The sequence below is a fragment of the Bos indicus genome, chromosome 8, assembly GCF_029378745.1.
Source record: "Bos indicus isolate NIAB-ARS_2022 breed Sahiwal x Tharparkar chromosome 8, NIAB-ARS_B.indTharparkar_mat_pri_1.0, whole genome shotgun sequence".
Lineage (NCBI taxonomy): Eukaryota > Metazoa > Chordata > Mammalia > Artiodactyla > Bovidae > Bos > Bos indicus.
Genome location: NC_091767.1, coordinates 93,831,548 through 93,858,958, shown reverse-complemented (window position 1 = coordinate 93,858,958; position 27,411 = coordinate 93,831,548). Strand labels below are relative to the sequence as shown.

The 27,411-nt window shown below is 39.1% G+C and overlaps 1 protein-coding gene across 1 annotated transcript; it reads right to left on the bottom strand.

Moving 5' to 3' along the window:
- Nucleotides 1-22,481: 22,481 nt before the first annotated feature.
- On the bottom strand, nucleotides 22,482-26,635 carry LOC109562589 (E3 ubiquitin-protein ligase Topors-like). The gene is made up of 2 exons (XM_019965621.2): nucleotides 26,561-26,635; nucleotides 22,482-25,091 (listed from the first exon to the last, which is right to left on the bottom strand). The coding sequence occupies exon 2, from the start codon at nucleotides 24,861-24,863 to the stop codon at nucleotides 22,641-22,643; it is 2,223 nt and encodes a 740-aa protein (XP_019821180.2). The 5' UTR covers nucleotides 24,864-25,091; nucleotides 26,561-26,635; the 3' UTR covers nucleotides 22,482-22,640.
- Nucleotides 26,636-27,411: the final 776 nt, after the last annotated feature.

Genomic DNA, 27,411 nt, shown 5'->3' with positions numbered 1-27,411 from the left:
ATGGTCTATCCATGGAATTCTCTAGCCAAGAATACCAGAGTGGGTTTCCATTTCTTCCTCCAGGGCTTCCAGACCCAGGGATTGAAACCTGGTCTCCTGCAATGCAGGCAGATTCTGTCTGAGCTACCAGGGAAGTCCCATTTTTAGCTATACTTTTGCTTTTCTATTGGCTGCAGAATCATCCTCTCACCCATAGTGGTAGTGATGGAGTGGGGGATGGATTTACTTACCTGCATCATTGCTATCACTTTTATTGTGTACATTTTTTTCTGTTCACTAGGAGTGGATTTTGGTGGATACAAAGCCAGTAAACTCTGCTAAGAATGTGCTGTGAAATAGTGACTGTTTTATCTTGCTATTAAAAAGGGGAGGGGACTCCAAGGTGCCCAGCCCTTGAGAATAGCTTACAGATGCATTGTCTAACTCAAACATCTTCTTTTTTAGGAGAAAATTTTGAATGGAAGGCATGATCTCAGTTACAACCTCACTTGAAACTATAAAATTTTCTTGTTGTGGTGAATTTAGACCTACTCAAAACTGGAGAGTGATTTCTGAAGACAGAGAGAGAAGGGAGCATTCATTTTAAAATGAGTATTTTTTTTTTATTAGAACAGAACAAACATATTGCAGACAATACAGAAAATTATAAAGAGCAAAGTAAATATACCTAGTAACCCCATCTCCCCAAGTTAATTACATATGTAATATTGTGGGATATTCCCTTAATCTTTCTCCTAATCATATGATATTATGTTTGGAAGATAAAATTAAATGTTATGTTATTTATGTTTTGTTGAAAGTAGTTATGTTAAACTACTTAACATATTGTGGTATTTTAAGAGAATCCAGTTCTAATATTCAGAGGCTTTCTTATGTTTTCTATTTCACATGAATATTTTATCTGTCCTTCTTTGGACTTGCTGAAAAATAACCAGAAGCTACTTTCTCTTTTTTTCCAATGTACTTTTGTCAATATTTTCCAACTACCTTTCTTTCCTTTTTGTCTCCTGTCTGAATCTGTGATGATCACATTACTCTTCATCTTTCAGGGTTCTGTCTTTAGCTTCCAAATGACCAGCTGAATTGAAATTCTCTCCTAGTAGAAGGTTTTTTCACAAAACAATGTTAAGAATAAAATAAACAATTGATATTTGAACTTGGTCTAGTTGGTCTCTCCTCAGAATATTAAAGTAATTACTGAGGACAAGGACATAAAGAACTTTAGGTCCTCTATTCCACAGAGATATAAAGCACCAATTATTTAAATCTGGGAAAAACTTTGAGTTCAAAGGACAGGTAAATATTCAGATGCACCTCAGTGGGATACCATCTTATGAAGAAATCAAGGTAGAAAAGGAAAAATATCAAGGACTTGGAGATTCTGATATAAATAAAATAGAATTCCAGGAAAGCTGCAAATGCTTCAAATGAGAAGTTCTTATAAAATGACTGAGTAAACCTGTATTCATACTGTTGTAATTAGGGTAACCATAAGTGCAGCACTCTTCAGAAAACTTGCTTTTAACAAAGTCATAATAGCAGGGTTGTGGGTAACTAAAAATGGTCATATTCATTATTTCTGTCTGAATCATGCTTCTAGAGCAGTTCTTATTAACAAATAGTGTGTTCAACAACAAATGGAAGATGAATGAATACTGGATTGGTCTTCAAAATGTTGGATTGTAAGATTTAACCTGTGGGGAGCAAAATTACATTGACTAGTGAGGTTTACTTATAGGTCTTAGCAGCATAAAAGCATGGGAACAAAAGTCAGGGGCAGTACTAAATGATGATCTCAAATTGGATGACAAGGATGCTGGGAGCAGGAGTAGAGTCACCTTCTGGGGAAAAATAAGACTGTAGGCTCCACAATGTTGAGGGCCGCAAGTGGTCACACTGCATACAGCATGATGCTAAGCACAGAGTGGCAGCTCAGAAAGAAGATTTGTGATATGGATGAATAATGAATTCTAGCCCAGAAGGTGGGCAAGCATGTGCATAAGAGTGTATGAATGTGTTGGTATTTGTTCAGAAATATCAATTATAAGGTGGCAAGGAACAATCTTATATATCTAATGAGTAATTGTCATTTCACCTGTTTTTATAGGTTTAGTTGTACATACAAAAGATTTCACCTTGGGGTATCTCAAATGGCCCACATATCTTCTCGCAGAAGCTGACAGAATTGATTCTGGTTACTTGGGAAGTACTGATAGATTTCACCCAAAAGCAGAAACGGTGTAAGATCTATTTCTTAATACAGTTTCACCTTGTAAACATTCAAGATTTAAGAAGGAAATAGTGCAAAAAGTATTTGTATTTGGTTTGTTTTTCCCTTTTTGATTTCTTTCACTTCTGTTGCATTGACCAGTAGGCTCAAGGGATAACACAAATTCGTATCACTTTTACTTTATTAATTGGTCTTAACAAAAGTCTGGTTAGTTGGTATTGCATGTCATTTGTTTAGTTAGGAAAACTAGAATTTACTGAGTTAAGTCCATACTTATCAAACTTGATTTGCCTGAAGATCAGAAAACCTTGTTAAAATGTAGATTCTGGTTCAGCATGCTGTTGTTGGGGTCAGTTGGTCCATCACTGATCTCCTTCTCTTTATGAACAAGGCTAGAAGCATTCTGGACTACTTTTGCTTTCTCCATATGGCATGCTTTGTCATAAATCAATGCCTTTCTACTATCAATCTTTTCCAAGCTCCTAGACACCAAATGGGCATTTGCCAGACTCCTGTGTTTCCTCTAAGACATCGCTCTATCGAGGAAAGTTTCCATAATTTCAAGCTGGGTATCTACCTCTTATGTGTACTAGCATAACACCTATATCTCAGCTGCTTTAGTTCCTTTCTGACTTGATGTCAAGATGGGGTAATTCTCTGCTCATAATAGAAGGACAAAGTTAAATGCTTTAAGTGGAGACATAAATAGATGTGGTGTTCCTGTGAACTGGAACGTATTCTTATTTTCCAGAATCTTTTTGATTAATGTATCTTTTGTTTTTGTAGCATAAGCAAAATAGTTTAAATTATAAAATTAGCACTTAATCATTTAAAAAGACTCAAGCAATATAAGACATTCAGAGAAGCAATGATACAAATAACACATGTCCCCATACTCCAGTGATAGTGTTAAAATTTTGATTGATATCTTTACAAAATAAAAGAGATCACATTATAAATGCTGTTATATATTTTTTCTTTTTTGAAATTAATTATGTCATTCACTTATTTTGTATGATGTGTCCAGCCTAACTCTCCTGCATCGTCTTTTCCCACTCTCTACTTCTCAACTTGGGTGCCAGTCATGGAAATTAAAAACTCCCAAAGCGGGTATTATATTGCCTGTGTCTTCACATATATTTTTCACTTGGTCCGAAAGCCTCTTTTATTCTTTTCAACCTATTTAACCATTGATGATATTTATCACTCAGTGAAAGTCTTGCTACCCCAGGATGCTTTATCTTAACCACAGAATATAACTTAGGAGTCCATCAGCGTGTTCTTAAAGTTCATAAAACCCTGTTCTTAGCCTTTCCATAAATCACACTTATGAGAATATAGTCACTGATTAATTTGTGTATTTCTTCTCCACTGACTATAATCTCCTTAAGAACAAGGCCATTTCTCAGTTGGCCGCAATGCCAGATATTAAGTATAAATGTTCAACTCCAATCAATGGGACAACTCTTTTTTGCAGATGTGAGATATCATATTCAAAGAGAGGGAAGTAGAAGGAAATAGAATTCTCTCAGACAGAACTGACTTCAAAGGACTGGCGTCTCCATCTTTTCTTCCCATCCCATCCCATCCCATCCCATCCTCACAGTCTCCAAAAAACAGGTAAGGAGAGTCATCTGTTTTTTGATGGACCTGATACTGAATGAATGCTTGCTTCAGAATATGGGGAGAAAGAGGACAGGCCCCACTACATCTACACTACACTAGATGGGGCTACACTAGATGGGGGCAGCATACTTGTCTGATAATTCTGGCTTCCTCTAAGGCTGGAAGTGGTCTGCTTTTCATATGCTCACAAGAGAGGCTTCTTCAACTCCCAGCCATGTGGTCTGAATCATCTGAGAGTCCCCCTGACTCCTTCATTAACTCTTCTCAGTGTCAAATAGAGCAGGCTTGCTGTGACATCTGCCATAGTGTGTCGCAAACTGACAGGCAATCACTTCGTAGAGGGTACTGCTCTGCTACAGAGCACACATCAGACTGACACACGGCCTCTCCTTGATGGAGAAGAGGGATTCTTGCACATCCTTAGGTAGAAAAAACTGGCCTAAAATGCCAGGCTCCTGTAGCAATATGATGTACATAGGACTATTATAATATGGGAGTTTTTATAACTGTCATTCACCTTCCTGATCTTGGGATGTGTGACACATGGTTATGATAATCATTTGCCCTCATCTCAGGCATATTGATTCATTTTTCTGTGCATTTATGCATTTGTGTATTCAACATATATGAGGGTTACTTTCTAAGATCCAGGTACTTGAGGAGGTGCCAAAGGGACTGATGGGTAAACAAAGCATTGTCCCTGCCACTAGGGACATCTCATCAAGTAGCAGACATGGGCATGTAAACAGGATTGTAATGCAGTGAGACAGGGCTTGTGAGAGTCAGGCATGAAGAATGTCAAGCAGAGAACAGTGGAAATAGCCATTCATGAAGCCTCAGGGAATCGGGGAAGGTTTCATAGGGGAAGCAAAATAGGAGCTGATTTTTGAAGGACAGTGACATTCACGTGGGCTGGGTAAGGAAGAAGTGGCAACATCATGTGCAGAAGGTAAGCTTAAAGTGGCATGGGCCACATTGCCCTGTGGCTGGAGCATGAGTTAAGCAAGTGGGAGTCACAGGAGATGGCATCAGGTGGGTGGGGAGCATAGTGTGCAAGCCTCTGACTTTCTCATGTTGGCAATGCATGGTCATCAGCTAAGTTTAGGCAGAGTGGGCCAGGCATGTGCTCCCCAACATTGTGCAATCAGGAGCAATAATAAGCTTTTTAAACTTTTGTATCTTCCCCTTGTTTGTTTTTTATCATTCTCTGTATTTTCATAATGGTTAAAATCTCTAAAATGTACACAAAAAGATCTGTTGGTTTATGTTTGTGAGTAGCATGGAAAGAGGGAAACCTGAGAGACTGAATCTCACTCCGAAGGGTAAAGCAGATCACAGAAGCATAATAAAAAAAGGAAGGAAAGCTGAAAATCTTGAGACAAATAGAGGAAGGAGAAGAGAGATACAACTCTGGGACAGAGAAGTGGTCCAGTGACTTTGGACCTGACTGCCTGATCCCTCTTCCAAGGAGGGTTGACCTGGTGCCTGGTGTCAAGGGACTATTTTGCAGGGCAAGGGTCTGGAGGGCACACACACATAGATAAATGTGGAAAACATCATGGATAACATACTTACCTGTGCTGGTAGAAGTTGATTCTTTGCTGATTGTGCATTTGCTTAGATGCGTATGTTCCTTAAAATTTGTTTGTGGGGATAGAGAGGCAGATGAGAAAGATATTAGCAAGCAGATGGCCATGTGGGTCTTCCTTTTATCCTCCAAAGGATATGACTAACCTTATAAGGCAGAAATACTGCCTAAAATTATGCAGGTACTCAGCAGCAAAGTCACTGGGACTGGACATAACTAAGTTCAAATCTTAGCCCAACTTCCACATCTCTGTCTCTTCATTTTTAAAACAAGCATGAAAATACCTTTCAGCATAATTGCAAGGATTAGCTGGAATAATGTATCTAAAATATTCAGCCTGCTGCCAGACATTCAAAAATGAAGCTGTTCCTTTACACAGTTAATATACTTCACACATTTCTCTGTAGCATGGTACTAGACACTCAGGAAACTTAGAACTACCCCTTGGCATGACTCCTCTTGGTTTGCAAGTGCACTGGAAGTTTAATCTTTTGCAGGCTAAGGTACATTAAGAGTTATCACCAGTTGGTATTGAAGGAGATAGTCATTTGTCAGTAATATTGACCCAAGGAAAACCAGTCAGGTATAAAGAGGCATCACTTTGAAATGATGTGACAAATGAGTCTCCATCATTTGAATGAGGAGACAGTAATAGGGTCAGTGGATCTAGTGGCCCTGCTCTGACACATAGTCAACAGTCACTGCAATCCTAATAAATGGGACTCTTCCATCACCTGCATGAGCTAGGGGTTGAGAGTGTGGGTCTATAGTAAGAGTGGATTTGTATATTCCAGCATCAAAACCCGAGGTAGAATGATGACTTGAGTAATAAACATAATGATGTGAAAAATGCAGTAAATAAGTGTCAGTGTCCCAACCAAAATATTAGTACATCTTTGAATATTTCTTTGACTATATATTCACTCACTTGTTAGAGTTATTCACTGATAAGCCTTACGTGTTCATCTCTGAAGGCCAGCAAATTTTATTTAAATTTAAGTGAGAGTGGGTGAAATTTTGACACACTTCTATTCTTCCTTTGGCATTCAAGCTTATGTTTAATTCAGTGTTTCATAATTTGCAATGAAATAAACTTCTTCATGCATGAAAAATTTATAAAATATGAAGCAAAGGGAGTACATGTCCGAGTATATAATAATATCATTAACTGCTTAAAAAATTGTTTATGAGCCATGAACTTACACCTGTGTACTGAAAGGGGATGTAGAACTTAATATTGGATGCCAAAGAAGTAGAAAAGTTTGTATTCCCTTTCCAGAACACCTTATAAAAATTGGAGTTTCACTGTCTGTCCAGCACTGTGCTAGAGGCAGGGATAGCATAACCTCCAATGCAGTGGTTTCCCTGCCTCCAGCCTCTCTCATTCCTCCACCATTACATGAGAATTGCCTTTAGGAGTATGTCATTTCAACCTTAGTTTCTGTTTAGCCCCCATTTATCTCCCCCTCCCTCCTTCCTTCTCTCTCTCTCTTTCCATCCACCCGCCTCTTCTTTCCCTCCACTCTCTCTTCTCTCCTTTCCCCCTCCCTCCCCTGGGGCAGCAGGAAGCTCTGAATGCTCTCTGAGGAGCACTCACAATGGCTGTGGTGGGCTCCACCGCCCCCACGAGTGAGCACTCTCCTTGTTTTGTTAATACATCTTCTCTGTTTGGTTCTTACAGTCCTAGGAACTTCCTGTAATTCCTTATCTCTGTATTACCTATCTTCCTCTTTTCTTTCTCAACTTTTCAAACATGTTTGGAACAAGCATCCTTTATTAAATTACCTCCATTTGAAATAAACAGAGGTATTTTTCTTATTGAACCTTGAGTATAGGTGGGGTCAGAGTAACAATAGCAACACAAAATTTGTTCTCCCCATCATCTCCTCACACAGAGCTAAGCCACCTGCAACATGCCTCTCCCTCAAGTAATGAGGGGTCCACGGGAAGAGCTCGTGTGTGCCAATTCAGTTGCGCAGAGCCTCTGCGTTGCTGAGATTCTTGGGCATCTGCCATCTCTTATCATGCATCAGTCTCCATCAGGGCTCTGCTGCCGCTTCCTGGGCACTGCCACTCGTGCCAAAGCACTGCCCCATGCTTATCTCCACACTTCATCAGCCGTTTCCACCTGGGACCCAAAGCAGCATTATTTGTGTCACTGGAAATCAGACTCCTTATTAAAAAAAAAAAAAAATTTCCTAATTCTGTTCTCAAAGCCCCATATAGGTTAGATATAACAAAAAGATGCTAACACGTGGTGGCTTCAGCATGGCAGAATTTTATTTCTGTTGATTCATATTTTTGAAGTGAGCAGCCCAGGACTTTGCCCCCCACCACCACCAACCCCAGTTGATGGGCTGACTCTGCCATCCTCAAAATGTGGCTTCTATCTCTGTATCTCCATCACTGCCATTTCCCAGACAGAGGACTTTGCTTTAGGAGATGATTGGAAGTTGTTTTAGACACCACTTCTGCATACATCCCATTAGTTGGAACTAACTACAACAGAGGCTGGGAAATTTGTCTCCAAGTAGATAATCAACTGCTTAGTTTAAACTGGGGTTCAGGGCAGCACATGCAGGCATGTGGGTTGTGGTCTGCAGAAGAGTGCATTGCTGAGAGGTGAGGACAGCTGATACACAGCCCATGCTCTGCTCACCAACCTATGAGACCCAATCCACCTTCTTTTCACAAGAGTTTCTCTGTTTGTCAAGCCATGTGTCTGCAGAGCTGTCCGTGTCCCAAGGGGAATTCCTTATGAAAGAAACAGGAATACTGTTTCTTGCATAGACTCAGATATCTGATGTTGCAGCCTGACGGAGCAGAGACCAGAACCTGCCCCTTGACTCCGAAGGTGCGGCAAACAGCACCCTCGTGATCGTCCTAGTAAGCATGCCGAACGGACATACCTGGGGCGGGACATGCTCTCTGCTTTGCTTCACTGCCTGCCCCTGTGTCCGACCCCATGGAATCAAAACAGGCTGTTTCTGATCAACAGCAAAGCCTTAACTTTATTCCCACTTTATGGTGTGCTGATCAAACTCCCCAGTATAGCTATTCCCTAATGATCTCATGTGACTTCTACCAACAAAAGTGCGGGCTGAAAGGAGCCATTCTGTCTTCCTGCCATGGGCAGCAGGAGGGCCCCCAGACTCACCGCTTGCCGAATTATATGTGTCTGTCTTTTCATTATGCGCTTGCCCCCATTTCAGGTCTTTCTCACCTGCTGTGCTGGACGCGGCTATCTGAGATAGAAACAGTAACTCTCTGGCTTGTATCCAGTCCATGAGGCTGGGGAAGGTGAGAAGAAATTAGGAACAGATGCCATCCTTTGACCTCCCGTGTTTTCTTCCTCCTATGTGAACACAGTACCAAAATCTTCTTGCTTCAACAAAAATAGCAAATTGACTACCTCCTATATCCTCCCCACTATTTCATTTACTTCCTTAACCCTCAAAAGTCTGGGCATGGTTATTATTATTCACAGGTTATGTATAAGGAAACTGAGACTCAGAGGTGTTAGGTAACTCGCCCAAGGTCACACAGCTAACAAGGAATTAGATATGAATTTTGTGCCAGGTCTGTGTGACTCCACATCCACTGCTTATTTTATTATCACACTGCCTATTAAGTTACAAGCTCCAGTACCTTGTGACAAAAAATGAACTCCTTCTAATATGAGCCTTTTTAATAGAGAAGTTCCAGGGAACAGGACGTCACCGGGGCCACACTGTCATTGTGGTTTACACTTCCCATGAACTCTTTCCAATAAACATTTCACTTAAATTTAATAAAGTAGTTAATAAAGCCATAAAGGTTAATTACTAGTTAAGGGGAAAATATGACTTCACATTGGTGAACATGTGAAAAATGAATCAACTTCGTTTTGCCATTAACCTAGGATTATACAGGCAATAAAGCATAATTATGGATTTAACATGTTAATTCCCAGTGGATTTAATAGCAGTGCTGTGAGATACATGACCAATCGCTAACCCATCTGACAAGCCTCAGACAGCACTAATCAAAATTAAATCACTTGGCCCACATGTGGAGGCAATATATCTTTCAAAATGAAATGACTATAATTTTTCATTGTGGAGTTATTATAAATGCCTCAGGATAGGGTGAAACGAAGAGACAGGAAAAGTGGGGGACATAATCTGTGATCTCAATCTGACATTTACTCTGGTAGCTACGTTAAAAGAAAATAACTTTTTTCCCCCCATAAATTTAAGGTTCTCTGCAGGGTTTTATTGCTTACTCTAATGGTTCATGATTTACCTATAATTTGTAGAATAAATCAATGCATCCACATCCCTTAAAATTTTTATACCTTTTTTCCTTTGCCTTTCCAAAAATAATATATTGGCAGTCAGCCCTTTGTGACACTAAGATTCTATATTTCAACAACTGTGTTTCATCAGTGAGACCAATTCTTAAGAAACAGAATCTTAAAATAACACTGTATTTCACTTACCATGATTTGTACCACCTGGTAACCATAAAAGAAAAGTTCTTACTACTTGAAGAAAAGCAGTCTGAAAATGATGGACTATGGGCCAAATCTGGCCCACCAACTATTTTTGTAAATAAAGTTTTATTGGCATGTAATCACACTCTCTCATTTACGTATCATCTTTGGCTGCTTTCACGCCCCAATGGCAGAGGTAACTAGTGACAGAGACGATGTTCCCATAAAGCGTAAAATATTTACTATGTGGTCAAGTACAGAGAAAGTTTTCTTACTCTTAATCAAGAGGTTCATTTTTTTTTCTTGAATTCTAATTTAACTCAAATATGGTTGGTTTTAGGGCCTTCTGTTTCTCCCACTCATATTATTCATGTTGAACTTTGGTTCCCAATTTTCCAGAGTCTCACATCAAAACAGCTCCCTCATAGTGATGAGAATTAAATATGGGAGAATATAGTCTAACATATGGTACTTACCCAGTGGCTGAGTGGTAAAAGAATCTGCCTGCAACGCAGGAAGCACCAGTTCAATTCCTGGGTCGGGAAGATCTTTTAGAGAAGGGAAAGGTTACCCACTCCCTTTTTCTTGCCTGGGAAATCCCATGGACAGAGGAACCTACCAGGCTACAGTCCATGGGGTCGCAAAAGAGTTGGACATGACTGAGCAGCAAATCAACAACTCTAATATACACAGATACTCAAAAACATGAATTCATTGCCCCTGCTTCAACTTATTGTAGTTGCTGTTGCTTTAACAGGAGAAGGTACAGTGTGAAGGCTAATAGCATGGATTAAGAAGAGCCCAACTCTGACACATAACCCTTGGGCAAGTAACCCTGGGCAAATTCTTAATTCCTCTAAGCCTCAGTTTCTTTGTCTGTAAAATAGGGATCATAATAATGTTCCTTTCAAGAGTTCTCAGTAAAATTAAAAGAGATAACCCAGGCAGTATGTTGAGATTAGTCTTGCTGTGCAGTATGTACTATAGACCTGTGTTAGCTGCTGCCACCACCACCATCATCACCAAAAGAGCTTAGATCATATTTGGAAAGAATTAGCCCATTGCCTACTGGTTAAACAAATGGATTTACTTCAGGTCAGTGTGAGGTGTAAGGCTGCTGGCACTGTCCCTGGCACATTGCTTGTACTCAGTAATTGGTGCTTTCCTCTGTCTCTCTGTTCCCTTTATGGTGGCCTGACCCTCCTTATGTCTCCTATTTCCTGACTTCACACTCTAAACCCCAATCATGCTCGTCACATCATAATTGCTCATCTGCCTTCTTCTATTCTCTGCTTCTTCAATTCCTGTTGTGGGCCAACTCTTGTATCCAGACCAACCTGTATTCTCTTATATGCCAAGTCTTTATTAATAATAATGATATTAAATAATAGTGATTGGCAAATATATATATACATATATACACACATATATGTATATAGCCCTATTGCCAGACATTATTTTAAGCATTTTGTATATTATCTCCTCATTACAATGCTCTGAGCTAGTTACTATTATTATGCTCATTAATAGATGAGGAAATTGAGGAACAGATGTTTTAAAAGACTTACCAAAGATCACACAGCTTTTAAGTGTAGAGCAAGGATTTGCATCCAGACAGCCTGACTCTGGAGTCTGTGCTTTTAGCCATTGTGCTGCACTTTTCCTTTAAATGCTTTCAAAAGGGCACTGATTAAATTTGTGTTTGTAAAGTTTGATCCTGATGGGCTTCATAAACATACTCTATCAATTCATTTCTGCATAAGAATTTACATTCATGTATGTTGCACGTATAGAATGATTCATGTTTCTTACACATATAATGTAGTTATATATTCTCTGTATTTTTCTAAAGAGGCACTCATTCAAGTGATTATAGATAATGAATAGTTACTTAAATTCATTAATTAGATTGTGTTTCCACAACCTCAACTTTTTTGTTCGACACCTAAAATCTTGTTTGTTATAGTTACAACAGCTGGCTAGTATATGATAGAAGACTTGTATTTTAAAATTTTGGATGAAGTAATTTCTAGCCAGGGTTCAGCCCCACAATCATTATTTTAAAAATATATCTCTCAAATAATATAAATATGAATCATAGTTCACTAAGGGCATCCTTTATTATCTTCCAGGGACATACCTTGCTGGGGCACAGTCCACTGACTTTTAGGTTATAATACAGAAGAGTGAGTAGAATGGCTCACATTGGACTTCATGGCAGGGACCCTGCTTGAGTCACTGTTTTCTCACGATGGCTCTGACAACTGATGATTCTTTCAACTTACATCTAAAACTTTGTTCTGTATCCTTTGTTATTCATTCATACGACATGCAATAAGCACTTGGTATGTGCCCACCTGGGCCTTGTCTTAAAGAAGCTCTCATTCTTAAGAGAAAGGGAAGGTAGACTCAGACATGTGAGATAAGTCAAAATAAGTATTTTTGGTGTTATGACAGAAGTTTGTATAAGGGCACAAAGAAAGTAATTGTTCACTTCTAACAACTTGACAGTTGTAAAAGTATAAGATAAGGTTTCAAAGAGAAATTGTCCCTTGGATAGAGTCTAGAAAGAGGAGTTGTCTAAGCAACAGTGGAGCAAAGAATATTCCAAGCTAAGTAGTCAGCAAGATGGACAATGGCCTGGCCTGACTGAGGAACCAACTTTCTACTGGTATCATTGTGTCATGGGTCTTTGGCTCATTTGGAGGGGAAAAGAAAGAAAGAAAGAAAGAAAGCAAAGAACTCACTGCAGCAGATAGTAGGGACTGAAAAGCATTAAAGGGTTAAAGAGGGAACTGATTGATCATTGCCTTGTATCAGCAATAGGCTGCTGCATCTGTTCCTTGCTTGTTTTAGCTTCCAGGAACTATGTTTATGATGAAGCTTCTCTACAAGCTCAGTTGGTAAAGAATCCGCCTGCAATTCAGGAGACCCTGGTTCAATTCCTGGGTCAGGAAGATTCCCTCGAGACAGGGTAGGTTACCCGCTCCAGTATTCTTGGGCTTCCCTTGTCGCTCAGCTGGTAAAGAATCCGCCTGCAATGTGGGAGACCTGGGTTTGATCCCTGGGTTGGGAAGATCCCCTGGAGAAGGGAAAGGCTACCCACTCCAGTATTCTGGCCTGGAGAATTCCATGGACTGTAAAGTCCATGGGGTCACAAAGAGTCTAATAGACTGAGCAACTTTCACTTTCACTTCATATAAAACCTTGGGCTTCTCTGGTGTATCAGACAGTAAAGAATCCACCTGCAGTGTGGGAGACCTGGATTCTATCTCTGTCGGGAAGATCCCCTGGAGAAGGAAATGGCAACCTCTTCTAGTATTCTGGCCTGGAGAGTTCCATGGACAGAGGAGCCTGGCAGGCTACAGTCCATGGGGTTGCAAAGAGTCAGACATGACTGAGCGACTTTCACTTCACTTCATATAGCACCTTAGTCTTCTGAGAACCTTGATAAATATGTGTATATACAGAATCTTAATATTTCAAAATGTTGTTGTACAGTATTTGGCATATAAAATAATATTTATAACATATTTGTTTGTTATGAAGCCTAACAAAAAATATACCTAACTCCCTAAGCAGCTTTACAATTGAGCATTACTGAAACTTTTGAAGCTACCTGTGTTCAGATACTTTATGACATATATTAAATACACATGGTATATCAATGAGATAAAAGTTCACATGATAGTAATTCCAAACAATGTCATAAAATTTTCTTTGGGTCACTAAATAATGTGATAACATTTGCTTTCAGTATGTAGCTGTACAATACTTCTAATAATTCAGTAGTCACTTTGAAGTCACTATTTAACTTAATTCTGAACAGTGATGTTGGAGAAGACTCTTGAGAGTCCCTTGGACTGCAAAGAGATCAAACCAGTCAATCCTAAAGGAAATCAACTCTGAATATTCATTGGAAGGACTAATGCTGAACCTGAAGCTCCAATACTTTGGCCACCTGATGCGAAGAACTGACTCATCAGAAAAGACCCTGATGCTGGGAAAGATTGAAGGCAGGGGAAGGGGACAACAGAGGACAAGATGGTTAGTTGGCATCACCGACTCAATGGACATGAGTTTGAGTAAGCTCCAGGAGATGGTGAAGGACAGGGAAGCTTGGTTTGCTGTATCCATGGGATCGCAAAGAGTCAGACACAACTGAGTGACTGAACAACAACATTTAACAGAATTAAATCCTCAAATCAAAGAATTATAGAATATTAGAAATTGAAAGAAATCTAAATAAATCCTATAGCAGAATGTTGCCAAATCCAAGTTGTCTTATAGGCTAGCACACAATTTAAAATCCACCATATACCCCAATGATTTTTAAAAGACTAGGTGAGTGTGTAAGATGAGTTCAGTCAAAAACACTGCCATGAAGCACTATGAGAAGGTTTAGATGTAAGCCAGTGACATTGTTTTACAGAATATTAGATTCTGTAATGGTTCAAAAGCCATTGAATTTAACTGAGGTGAAAACTTATTTGCAGAGATGTTAATTAATCCAAGATCATACAGTTCAGTAGTACTAGAGCAATTAAAGGAAATGTGCTTATTGAACACCTAATATATATAGAAGACTTTGAAATAAGTGTTGTGAAGGGAATATGTTTGTCTAATGCAGGGGAGTTATAATCTGTACTATGGGTAAGATATTTGATGTATGCAGATATAAAGATGTTTGTATATATATCCTTGTGCATGGTATATATGTGTGTATTCTGTGCTGTGTTGTGCTAAGATGTTTCAGTCGTGTCCAACTCTGTGACCCCATGGACTGTAGCCTGCCAGGTTCCTCTGTCCATGGGATTCTCCAGGAAAGAATACTGGAATGGGTTGCCATTTCCTCCTCCAGGGGATCTTCTGACCCAATGATCGAACCCATGTCTCTTATGTCTTCTACATTGACAGGCGGATTCTTTACTACTAGCTCCACCTGGGAAGCCCATATATGTGTGTGAAAAGTGAAAGTGAAGTCGCTCAGTCGTGTCCGACTCTTAAGGACCCCATGGACTACAGCCCACCAGGCTCTCCGTCCATGGGATTTTCCAGGCAAGAGTACTGGAGTGGGGTGCCATTGCCTTCTCTGATATATGTGTGTAAATATATATATATATATATATATATATATATATATATATATAGGTTTTCTTTCAGGACAAAAGGATATAGGACTGGATTGGGGCCAAAGGGTCCTTATATGCAAGACAAGAGAATTTGGGCTTTATCTTCTGTGCAATGGGAAGCTAATGGAGAATTTTAGGCAGGGAAATTACTCTGATAAATTCATATATTAGAATAACTGTAGCAGCGTGGATGATAATCTGAAGAGAGAATTCAGAGGCAGGGAAACCAGTTGGGAGGATATACTAATAGTTCCAGTGAGCACAGACAGGCTTTTCTTAAGCAGTAACTGTGGGATATTAACAAATATACATTAGCTAAAATATTCATGATAGAAAGCTATAAGCATTAACAACCCATTTTTAAAAAATTATTCACATCTGACAATGACCCTGAAATATCTTCAGAAACCTCATTTCTCCCTTGCCCTGCCTCTCAATTAGGGATGAAATATACCTCAAGTAGTGTCAGCCCAAAGAACACTTGAGTCAAGGACAGAGAGAAAAACTGGCCCTGAGCTTCAGAGTTTCTGCTGACCCTCCTGCCATAGAAGATACTGTGTGAACTGAAGCATATGTATTGAAAATCATTCACCTGCCTCCTCCCAGCTGGCTGAGATGAACCCCATTAGCATCAATAGGACAATTCAGGGTGAGCTTGGAAAGGAGAAATTGGCTTTTGTCCCTATAAATAAGTGGAGACGACCCCTTAATGCCTCACCCTGCATGGTTGTATGAGAATTCTGGATTTTGAATGAAAAAGGGCTCTCAGTAGCAGAAAAGACTCAGGTGATTGAGGGTCATAGGTGCATTTGAGTTAGATTTGAAAAGCCCAGTCAACCATGACAAGCTATATAAACCCCAAGTGTGGGCAATTAGACCTACAGTTCGGCTCTTTTCTGTTCCTTGTTTGTAATAATCTCACTGTAACTTGTTTTCCTCATTGAAAACACAGGAATAATTAAATTTAGTCACTTCTTATTAAGGTAAAATTACATAGTGTTTATGAATGTGTTCACGACAGGGTATGAAAGATAGTAGGTGACTGAAAAAAGTTATGTACAAAACAAAATATTATGCAAAAAAAATTAAGCAGTGTCAGTTCAGGTTTAAGATCAGTCACTCTGGAGTTAGGGCCGTCTGGGTTTAAATTCAGACTGCAATATTTACTGTCTTTGCACCCTTCAGTAAGTACATCATTAAGCCTCAATTTCCCTCATCTTTAAAATGTGGATCCAAATAATACTTCATAGAGTTTTTATGTATATGCGTACGTGTCACAAATAATTAACTTCCAATATTTTTTTATTATTACTGTATTATTATTATTACTGTATTGACCGTTTTTTTTCTTATTCTTATCCAAGGAAAGTTGTTGCACTGTTTTAAAGGTAGGATATTTTTGGTTTATTAGCAAATTTCTGTGTCTTGTTTATCTTTGTGTTAAATGAGAATTTATAAAACATTCAGTCAGATTTGCTACATTATAGGCATCCAGCCAAGCATGGACACTTCCAAAGATCAGGGCTCCTTCCCTCATCGGTCCCTTAATCTACCATATGTCCATTCTGATTGGAACCATATGATACCTCTTAATAAGAGGTTTTCTTTGATTAAGCAAAAATCACTGCCTCTTCTATAAATTTCTCAATGTCAAATTCCTTTCCTAGACAACCTAGGGAAATATATTTTCCTAAAGAACATCCATTCATATATTTGAAGATACTTAGATATCTATTTTGATTTTCCCTACACAGAGAAATTTTCTACATATTTGAATGCAGTCTAATATTGTTGGTTCACAAGTACACTTCTGATCACAATAACAGTTTTGCTTTATTTTTTTATTTTATTATTTTTTAAAGCTTTATTTTTTAATGTTAGCTACAGGCATACTCAGAGACACAGTTTATCAACTAAGTTTAAGTAACATTTTAAGTCCTTTGTTGTTATTTTAACAGTCTTCAGAGCACCTTCACCAGGAGTAGATCCCATCTCAAGAAACTACTTTTTAATCTCATACTTAAGGAGTAGCCTTTTTATTAAAGTCTTATCATGAGATTGCAGCAATTCAGTCACATCTTCAGGCTCCACATCTAAACCTAATTCTCTGGCTGTTTCCACTACATCTGCAGTTACTGTCTCCACTGAAGTCTCGAACACCTCAAAGTCATCCTTGAAGGCTGGAATCAGCCTCTTCCAAACTCCTGTTAATATTGATATTTTGGTCTCTTCCTTTGACTCACAAATGTTCTGTTTTCTAAATTGAAGTATAGTTGACTTAAAATATTGTATTAAGTATACAACATTTTTATAGATTACACATGATACAAAGTTATTATTAAATATTGACTGATTCTCTGTGCTGTAAATGACATCCCTTTGATTTATTTTGTATGCATGTGTGTGTGCTCAGTCATGTCCAGCTTTTACAACCCCACAGACTGGAGTCCATCAGGCTCCTCTGTCCATGGCAAGAATACTGGAGTGGGTTGCCATTTCCTCCTCCAGGAAATCTTCCTGACCCAGGGATCAAACCTGTGTCTTCTGCATCTCCTGCATTAGCAGGCAGATTCTTTACCACTGCACCACCTGGGAAGCCCCATTTATTTTAGAACTGCTAATGTATTCTTCTGAATTCCCTTCACCTACTTCACCCTTCCTCCTCCCCCTCTCACCTCTGGTAACCACTAGTTTGTTCTCTGTGGGTCTTTATGTTGTTATATTTGCTTATTTGTTTTGTTTGTTAGATACCACATATAAGTGAAAACACACATTATTTGTATTTTGTTAAAAATAAATATTTATAATGGCTTCTAGAATGATGGGTCTTTTCCAGGTTTTCAATTTACTTTGCCCCAATCCATCAGAGGAATCACTATCTATTGCAGCTTTAGCCTTATGAAATGTATCAATATTTATTAAACGATAAGATTCAAAAGTCAAAATTATTCTTTGATCCATGGGCTGCAGAATGGATGTCATATTAACAGGCATGAAAACAACATTGATCTCGTATGTCTCCATCAGAGCTCTTGGGTGAGCAGCTGCATTGTCAGTGGGCAGTAATATTTTGAAAGGAATCTTTTTCTCTGAGTAGTGGATCTCAACAATAGACTTATAATATTCAGTACATTAAAAGATGCTTACTCCTTGGAAGGAAAGTTATGACCAACCTAGACAGCATATTAAAAAGCAGAGACATTACTTTGTCAACAAAGGTCCATCTAGTCAAGGCTATGATTTTTCCAGTAGTCATGTATGGATGTGAGAGTTGGACCATAAAGAAAGCTGAGTGTTGAAGAATTGATGCTTTTGAACTGTGGTGTTGGAGAAGACTCTTGAGAGTCCCTTGGACTGCAAGATGATCCAACCAGTCCATCCTAAAGGAGATCAGTCCTGGGTGTTCATTGGAAGGACTGATGTTGAAGCTGAAACTCCAATACTTTGGCCACCTGATGTGACGAGCTGACTCATTTGAAAAGACCCTGATGCTGGGAAAGATTGAGAGCAGGAGAAGAAGAGGATGACAGAGGATGAGATGGTTGGATGGCATCGCCGACTCACTCAATGGACATGAGTTTGGGTAAACTCTGGGAGTTGGTGATGGACAGGGAGGCCTGGTGTGCTGCGGTTCATGGGGTCACAAAGAGTCAGACACAACTGAGCAACTGAACTGAACTGAGACCATGTTGTAAATAGATGGTCTGTCATCCAGGCTTTGTTGTTCCATTTATACAGCACAGGCAGAATAGATTTAGCATAAGTCTTAACTGCCCTAGGATTTTCAGAACAGTAAATGAGCATTGGTTTCAACTCAACTAAGTCATCAGCTACATTAGTCCCTAACAAGAGAGTCAGCCTTAAATCTAGGCATTGACTTTTCCTTTTTAGCTATCAAAGCCCTAGATGACATATTCTTCCAATACAAAGCTCTTTTGTCTACATTGCAAATCTGTTGTTTAGTGTAGTCACCTTCATTAATTAACTACTTTTTTTTTTTTGATAACTTGCTGTAACTTCTATGTTTGCATTTGCTGCTTCACCTTATACTTTTATGTTTTGGAGATGGCTTCTTTCCTTAAAACTCATGAACCAGCCTCTGCTACTTTCAAATTTTTCTTCTGCAGCTTCCTCACCTCTCTCTGCCTTCATAGAATCTATGAAAGTTAGGACTTTGGTCAACATTAGGCATTGGCTTAAGGGAATGTTATGGCTGGTTTGATCTCCTATCTCGACCACTCAAACTTTCTCCAAATCAGCAATAAGTCTCTTTCGCTGTTTTATCATTGTTGTGTTCACGAGTAGCACTTTTAATTTCCTTTAAGAACTTTACCTTTGCATTCACAACTTAGTTAACTGTTTCACACAAGAATTGTAGCTTTTGGCCTACCTCAGTACTAAGCTTAATTGTTTCTAGCTTTTGGTTTAAAGTTAAAGATGGGAACTTTTTCTTTCCTTGGACATTTAGGGGCCATTTTAAGGTTATTAACTGGCTTGATTTTAATACTGTATGCCTCAGGAAATAGGAAGTCCTGAGAAAAGGGATAGAGACAGGGAAGGGCTGGTCAGTGGAACAGTTAGAACACACACAACTTTTATCAATTAAGTTCACTGTCTTATAGATCCCATTTCATGGCCTCCTCCAACAGTTGCAATAGGAATGACAAAGATCACCGGCCACAGATCACCATAGCAAATATAGTAATAATGAAAAAATTTGGAATATTGAGATAATTACCAATATGTGACAGAGAGACACACTGTGAACAAATGCTGTTGAAAATTTATGTCAGTAGACTTGCTTGGTGCAGGGTTGTGACAAACCTTCACATTTTAAAAAACACAGGGTCTGCAAAGTACAAAGTAAAGCACAATAAAACGAGGTCTGCCTGGGCTACTAAATTGTGGTGACCTTGAACCACTGTAATTGATTTCCTGATCCTTAAACTTAGGAGTTTGCCTGTATTCCCATGAACATTTACTATGAAAGGTGTAGCTCATGGTTGATAGTGGACTGCTCAAATAACTTGATGCAAGTGTAGATTTACAAAAAGCAATATATAAACATTCAGTGTTTACAACTAAATGTACTGAAGCACATTTATATTTTTATAAATAACATGTCTTGGGAGATATTAAAACAAAATGGTGGGACTTCCCTGGTGGTCCAGTGGATAAGACTCTGAGCTTCCACTGCAGAAGGCACGGGTTCAATCCCTGGTCAGAGAACTAAGATCCCACATGCTACACAACCAAAAAAAAAAAAAAAAGAGGAAGGTATTTAATAAAATTAATTTAAATTTTGATTCCTGCCCTACGATTAGGTGCTCATGATGTGTCTTCTCAACTGAGGACCCAGAAAAATCAGGTTTCATTATTCACAACTTGGTATCAGCCTACCTCTCAGTATTTCTCTCTGACTTTTCCAGTCACACCAGAGGGAGAATGCTGGAAATTTTTATTTTTATTCTTCCTTTTTTCAAGTTGCTTATTTCTCTTGACAGTTCTTGCCAACACATTTCACATGGAAAAGTCCTACTCACTTTTCAAGACCAGATTCATATCATTTCTCCAATAAGCCTTCAGAAACCTCCCCAAGAGAATTTCTGTTCCCTGACTACCCTCTCACAGATTTCCAACATATACTTCCCAGTGAATTGTTTGATTACAGTAATTGGCAACCCCAATTTAATAAGAGAGGCAGAGAGGAAATGTATTGACTTAAAAAACCTAAAGAAGGGTTAAAAAATAAAACTGTTTTGCTAAAAAATTTTTTTTAAGTCATGGCCATGTTACAAAATTTAGAAAAATCACAAAAGCATCACCCATAAACTACTACTGAGATGTTAAAAAATAAACAAATAAATAAATGGCTTTCTTCATGAAAAAAAAAAAAAAAAAAACAACACCAAATTGTGTGAAAAGCAAAAGGGCAGCTCAAGTTCTAGAAGATCCAGGTCCTGACTCCAAGACTCTCTCCTCGTGACTTATCGTGCTTGTCTTGGTTAGCTTTCTCCTCTCTTACCTCAACTGACTTTTTCCACAAATTGAGAAATACAGCTCTTAATGGTATCCAAGCTTTAAACCTTTTACCATTTGCTACTAGTGAGGGAGAATGATTCTATTTATCAGAACCAGTGCAGAAAATCTCAGGGAAGTACCATGACTTGACTACCATTGGATTCATCTACTGCATGACCAAAGGGAAAACACAGCTTGGTTTAAGTATAGCTGCCACCATTCGGCCAGATTTTGGTGGGTAGGGAATCAGTTACCTAAATCCTGGCACCGTTTAAAGAAGGTATCCAGATGTCAGGACATATGAAGGTGTGGTTTTCAGGATAGGGAGATAGGAAGGTAGTGCCAAATATCCCATATATATTCATTGTTTCATACTTATGTGAATGTATTTTTACAACTAGATTTTGAAATCCTTGAAGGCAATAACTCCTCCTCCTCTCTGGTGGCTCAGTCTATAAAGAATCTGCCCGCAATGTAGGAGATCCGGGTTTGATCCCTGGGTCAGGAAGATCCCTTGGAGAAGGGAATGGCAACCCATTCCAGTATTCTTTCCTGGGAAATCCCATGGACAGAGGAGCTTGAAGGGCTATAGCCCATGCAGTCGCCAAAAGTTGGGCACAAGGGAGCAACTAACACTTTCATTTTCATATCTAAAGACGGTGTTCAAGCTGCCTCATTTTCCAGGAACTAAAATTTCATAAGGTCTGGGATACACACACGCAAACACACATGCTTCCCCGATAGCTCAGTGCTAAAGAACCTTCCTGCCAATGCAGGAGACAGGGATTTGATCCCTGGGTCGGCAAGATCCCCTGGAGAAGGAAATGCAACCCACTCTAGTACTCTTGCCTGGAAAATCCCATGGACAGAGGAGCCTGGTAGGCTGCAGTCCATGGGGTCGCTAGAAGTCAGACACCACTGAGTGACTTCACTTTCACTTTTTACTTTCATGCATTGGAGAAGAAAATGGCAACCCACTCCAGTGTTCTTGCCTGGAGAATCCCAGGGACGAGGGAGCCTGGTGGGCTGCTGTCTATGGGGTCACACTGTCGGACACGACTGAAGTGACTTAACAGCAGCAGCCAGTATTCTTGCCTAGGAAATCTCAGGGAGAGAGGAGCCTGGTAGGCTACAGTCCATGGGGTTGCAAAGAGTCGGACATGAGTGAAGTCGCTGAGCATGGCATGGCATGTGTATATATATATATATATTTATGTGTTTTTATAATATTTAATATGCATAACTTGTGTTTGGTAACATATACTCTTGTTGTTTCTATAATGTTTACAACTCTTTGCAGCCAATCTTCATAGTTAAATCTGACAACTAAAAAATAAATCAAATATTTTAATAATTCAATTCATAAGAAAAAAGCAGACAAAATGATATTTAAATATATGACCGGTTTAATCATATGCATTTGTCTCCAAAAGGAGCCTTGGATTTAATTGTCAGGCTTCTGATTACACTCATGAAGTGATGGGATGAATCTTTTCAGTTATCTTTTTCAGATTATATTCATAACTTTCCAAGATTCTTGGTGGCTAGTTGAGTAGCATGATTGGCCTTTCAAAACGATTTGCACCTATGTGTTTCTGATTCTTTGTCTCCTTTCTGCTCACTTTTTGCCTGGTGATGTTTCTGAAGGCTTGGATTCTCGTTTTCCTTTTGCATTTGCCTCCTGCGGGAAGGTACACACTCAGAAAGACTACTCTTTTGCCTCGGATCATTCAGATCCCCTATTTCATCACTGACTTCCTCTGTGGTTTGTGTATCTAGACAATGATACTTGTTTCTCCTATGCCTAACTGTTCTGATTTTAGCGCTAGGAAATGTTTTTTTGTGATTCATTTCTTGCTTACTTGGGGATGTGAGTTTCTGACTCTGTAGACAAGTGGGACTGTTACAGTGGCTTCCAGCTTGGTAAGAATCTTCACTTTTCAAAGGATACTTTGGTCTGTTCCCAGCATTTGAACGAAACTTCATGTATTGGATGGTGGCTGAAGACGGCCTCCCATAGTTTGATTCATAGGCATGTGCCTTCTTTTCTTTTGAGAGCTCACAGCATATATTCTGGGTGAAGCGTTCACTTCTGTGGCTTCCTCTCAGAGAGGGATTACTTGACTCTCTGCTTATAGATCTATTTGTAAGTCCAACACACCAGGATTTAGATCTTTGAGTACTGGACTTTGGTTGTCTTTGGATTCCCCTGCTGCAGTGTGAACCAACTTCTGCAAATCGGAAGGGTTGTCTGTACTTCATCCTCTTTTTTCTGAAAGAGTTCAGCTTCCTCCCCTCTCTCTTAGAAGAAACGGCAGTTTCTGAAATGCAGCTCCAGGAGGGGTCCCTCTTTCTAGATTTGCAATTTATCAAGGATCTTTCTCTGGGTAATCTTCTTTGAAAGGTCCTTGGTGAAGAGTCTGAACATTTGTTTTTTTCTGCTTCTTTTTTCTGGAAATTGATCTGTTGGCCAACGTTCAAAGCCTTTTTTTCTTTTAGGCTGTTCTTCCATGGCTGCTCCTGATTCAAAATTGCTGAGGAACTGAAGGTGCGTGCAGTTGTTTCACTCTTTCCCATATCCTGGGCATGACCCGGAAACAACTTTATCCTTTCTGTCTTCCTCTCTTTAACATTTTTTTTGCAATTCAATGAGCCTGGGCCCTTTTCCCTTAGTATATCCCAGTTCAGGAGCATGCTATTGGTAGAAGGTGTGACTTTGAGATCACCTGGTTCTGATTTGTCTTTGAGCCAAGCATGGATTTTGCTTCCTGCTTTATGATGGAGTAGTGGGACTTCAGATTTCTTCAAGCAAGAGTTACCACTGGGAAACACTTTCATGCCTGACAGAGGCCTCTGGTCATTATTCCGTTGGCCCTGGGTGTTTTTAGACTGTTTTATATCATGTTGAGGTGCCAGTACAGCCTGATCCTTAGGCAAAGGCAAAACAGGAGCTGATGCAACAGACTTTTTTCCTACCCAAGGTGAAACAGTAGGAAATTGATAGATGGCTCGTTGGTCATAAGTCTCCATGTTGTAAGGCGAATGAACAAAACTGATAAATTCGTGCAGAAAGTGGTGGGTGTGTTGTTGGAGATAAGGTTCTAGGAGGTTAATGAAGGAATCACTGTCTAGATCATATTTTGTCATGTGATGGAGAATGGTGGATAGAATATTCTTCACTGTGTAGCCATAATCTCCATAAACAGCTGTTAGTTCTCGTTTCAGCCAGGGAACCAGCCGATGTAAACAATCAGGGTTTCTCTTGAAATAATTAGCTGATAAGTGTTTTTCAAATCTGTAGCCTTGGACATGTGCCACCCAAACTCCGGAATAATACAGAGCTCTTCTGAACTTCATTACCACCTGGTCTCTAAAGTGACCCAGAGACACGGAGTTTGGTGGGAACTTCCTGCTGTCCCCAAACTGTCTGAGCAACTCCTGGACAGTCAGCTCTCTCAATGGCCTGATTTTCTTTGTAAGGCCCTCAAGGTTTATGCCAAGATCATGGTTTTCAGAAGTCACTACATAGCTTTCTTCTTCCGAGGGAAGGAACACTGAGTCTTCTTTGGTGCCTTCCTCTGGCCTGGCGGAACAACCCTGGGGAGGAAAGCACTGCATGCTGGATGAAGGCATAGATTTATTTCTTTGTCTTGAATGTAAAGATTCATCACTGTTCACGGAACAGGGGTTCCAACTGGCTCCATTCTGTATATTCTCCAAGCAGTTAGGACACTCACAGTCAGATGAGAAATCTAATGGCATCTCCATGAACAGATTGTATTTCACAGTCATATGTGAGAAAAATTGGTTCAAATCAGTTCCTCATTTGGCATGAAAAATATCTATTAAAACCATTCCACGCATATTTCTGTAATATATTTTGTCTCCATGGAATAAATTCTGGGATAAAGTTAAGAAACAAACTATTTCCTCAAATTAATAAATAATGCTCTCAATAAAACCCATTATAGACAAGGCAATGAGAATTCAGGCACACTGTCTCTCTTAGTTTTGCAAACTCTGAAAAGCAAATCAGAAATAAACATCAAAATTTAAGTATCACATCTTTTAACCCAGTAATTCTAACTCTAGAGTTTTAATCTATATATACAAGTCTACAAACATATATACATGGATTTTTCTAATAACAGCAACAACAAAAACCCTGAAAACAATTGACATATCCATTAGTAAGGAACTTATTAAATAAATGATGGTTTATCTATAATATTTAATATTATGTCACCATTCCAATAAAACAGGCAAATCTATACATATTAATATGTGAAAATGGATGAATATATTGTTAAATGAAAAAGCTTATATAGAAGAATGAGAAGCTATTCTAAAAATCTTAAAGCGTAATCACTAATTTCTGGCAATATTGTGAACTAGACATCTTGTCCTAGTGGGACACACTGTCCCACTAGGAGTAACAATACTGCTGCTGCTGCTAAGTCACTTCAGTCGTGTCCAACTCTGTGCAACCCCATAGATGGCAGCCCACCAGGCTCCCCCATCCCTGGGATGCTCCAGGCAAGAACACTGGAGTGGGTTGCCATTTCCTTCTCCAATGCATGAAAGTGAAAAGTGAAAGTGAAGTCGCTTAGTTGTGTCTGACTCTTATCGACCCCATGGACTGCAGCCCACCAGGCTCCTCTGTCCATGGGATTTTCCAGGCAAGAGTATTGGAGTGGGGTGCAATTGCCTTCTCCAACAAAATAATACTAGCTATAAGTAAATATAGGTAAATATATCTCAACTTAAGAGGTAATGAGTAAAATTCTTAGAGGCCAAATCAATCCATAAATAAAAGTAGAAATCCAGAGAGGGAAGTGAGCTCTGATACCACAAGTTGCTCAGAACTGGTATCCTTGATCTTCAGTTAGAGAATAACCAAGAGTTGCAGATGACAGGAAAGAACAGACTCTGCCAAAGTTTGAATGTATAATGGAAAACCTCTGCATAAAGCTGTGTACACAAATGTTTACATTCTTACTGAAAAGGTAATTTAGAAAAATAATACCCTACACACAGTCAGCAGGAAATCCTAGCTGAGATTTTGTAACCAGAAACAAGTACGTCTGCACACTAAATTCAAGCAGCATTTTCCTAAAAACCTCAAAAATGTAATTTATTTTGAGGTTGATAGTAACCACAGGCAACTGGCAGAGGCAAACACACATTCTTCCTGGAGGAACATTATAAACCCAAGTTTCATGACAAATTTCCTCCAAATTCACAGTTAAAAGTCACTAACAAGAAATAGCCATCATAATAAGCCTGAGTCCACAAAAACAATAGAGAGCAAATTTGATTCCTAACAGAATCTGAAAATAAAATTAGCTTGCTGGATGTACATGAATTTCATCCCTTCTCTCACAGATGGTTTCAAGCTCTCCTTTCCAGAAGTAATGCTCTCATTAAGTCATCATTCATCTTGAAAAGCAAAGACGACAGAAACAAATTACATTATTTAGCAGATTTACCTCCTAGAGGATCTTTAAGTGTCCACGCTTATATGAACCTTAACCACAGGATTAATTTGGTTGAAGGGGATCACTTCTGTTTTGTTGGCCTTAGAGATAGAATTTAGAACACAAGGCTAGTTCTGCTGTGGTTTGGAGAAAAAGAAACTGCTCCAAGTTTTCCATAAAACTTGGTATCTTATGTTTTCCACGAAACTTGGTATCTTATGTTATCTTGAGTGACTTTAAGATACAAATCCTTATTAAGATAGAATTCAAGTCCTTTTGACTTATAGGTTGCCAGAATGCTTTAATTTTTCAACAGGCTGATCAAACCTAACACTGTAATGTGTGGTCTGAATCAGAATAAAGCAAGACACAAGGTAGAATACGGGTTTCCCTGATGAAAGAACTCTCTGAAGAACAGTCGTTAGTCTAATAGCGTTAGTGTTAGTCACTCATTCGTGTCCAACCCTTTGCGACCCCATGGACTATAGCCCTTCAGGCTCCTCTCTCCATAGAATTCTCCAGGCAAGAACACTGGAGTGGGTTGCCATTCCCTTCTCCAGGGGATCGCACTCACCCAGGGATTGAACCCAGGTCTCCTGCATTGTAGGAAGATTCTTTACTGACTGAGCCACCATGGAAGCCCCTAATAGTAATATTTAGATTTAAATTATCTAGTCAGAAAGTTGTCAATTTTTCTTCAAATGCAAGAGCTGAATAAACTTGTTAACATGTGTGCAGTGTGATTAATCAACATCTTGATTGTCTGTGTACCAGCTTTTTGGTTCAAAATGAAAAGTTGTCATATTTTTCAAAACATTTATTCATCCATAGCTAAATACCAGTTAATACAGACAACACAGTTG

What these genes read in the sequence shown, in the direction of transcription:
- LOC109562589 (XM_019965621.2), bottom strand. Translation starts at nt 24,863, where the DNA reads ATGACTGTGAAATACAATCTGTTCATGGAGATGCCATTAGATTTCTCA.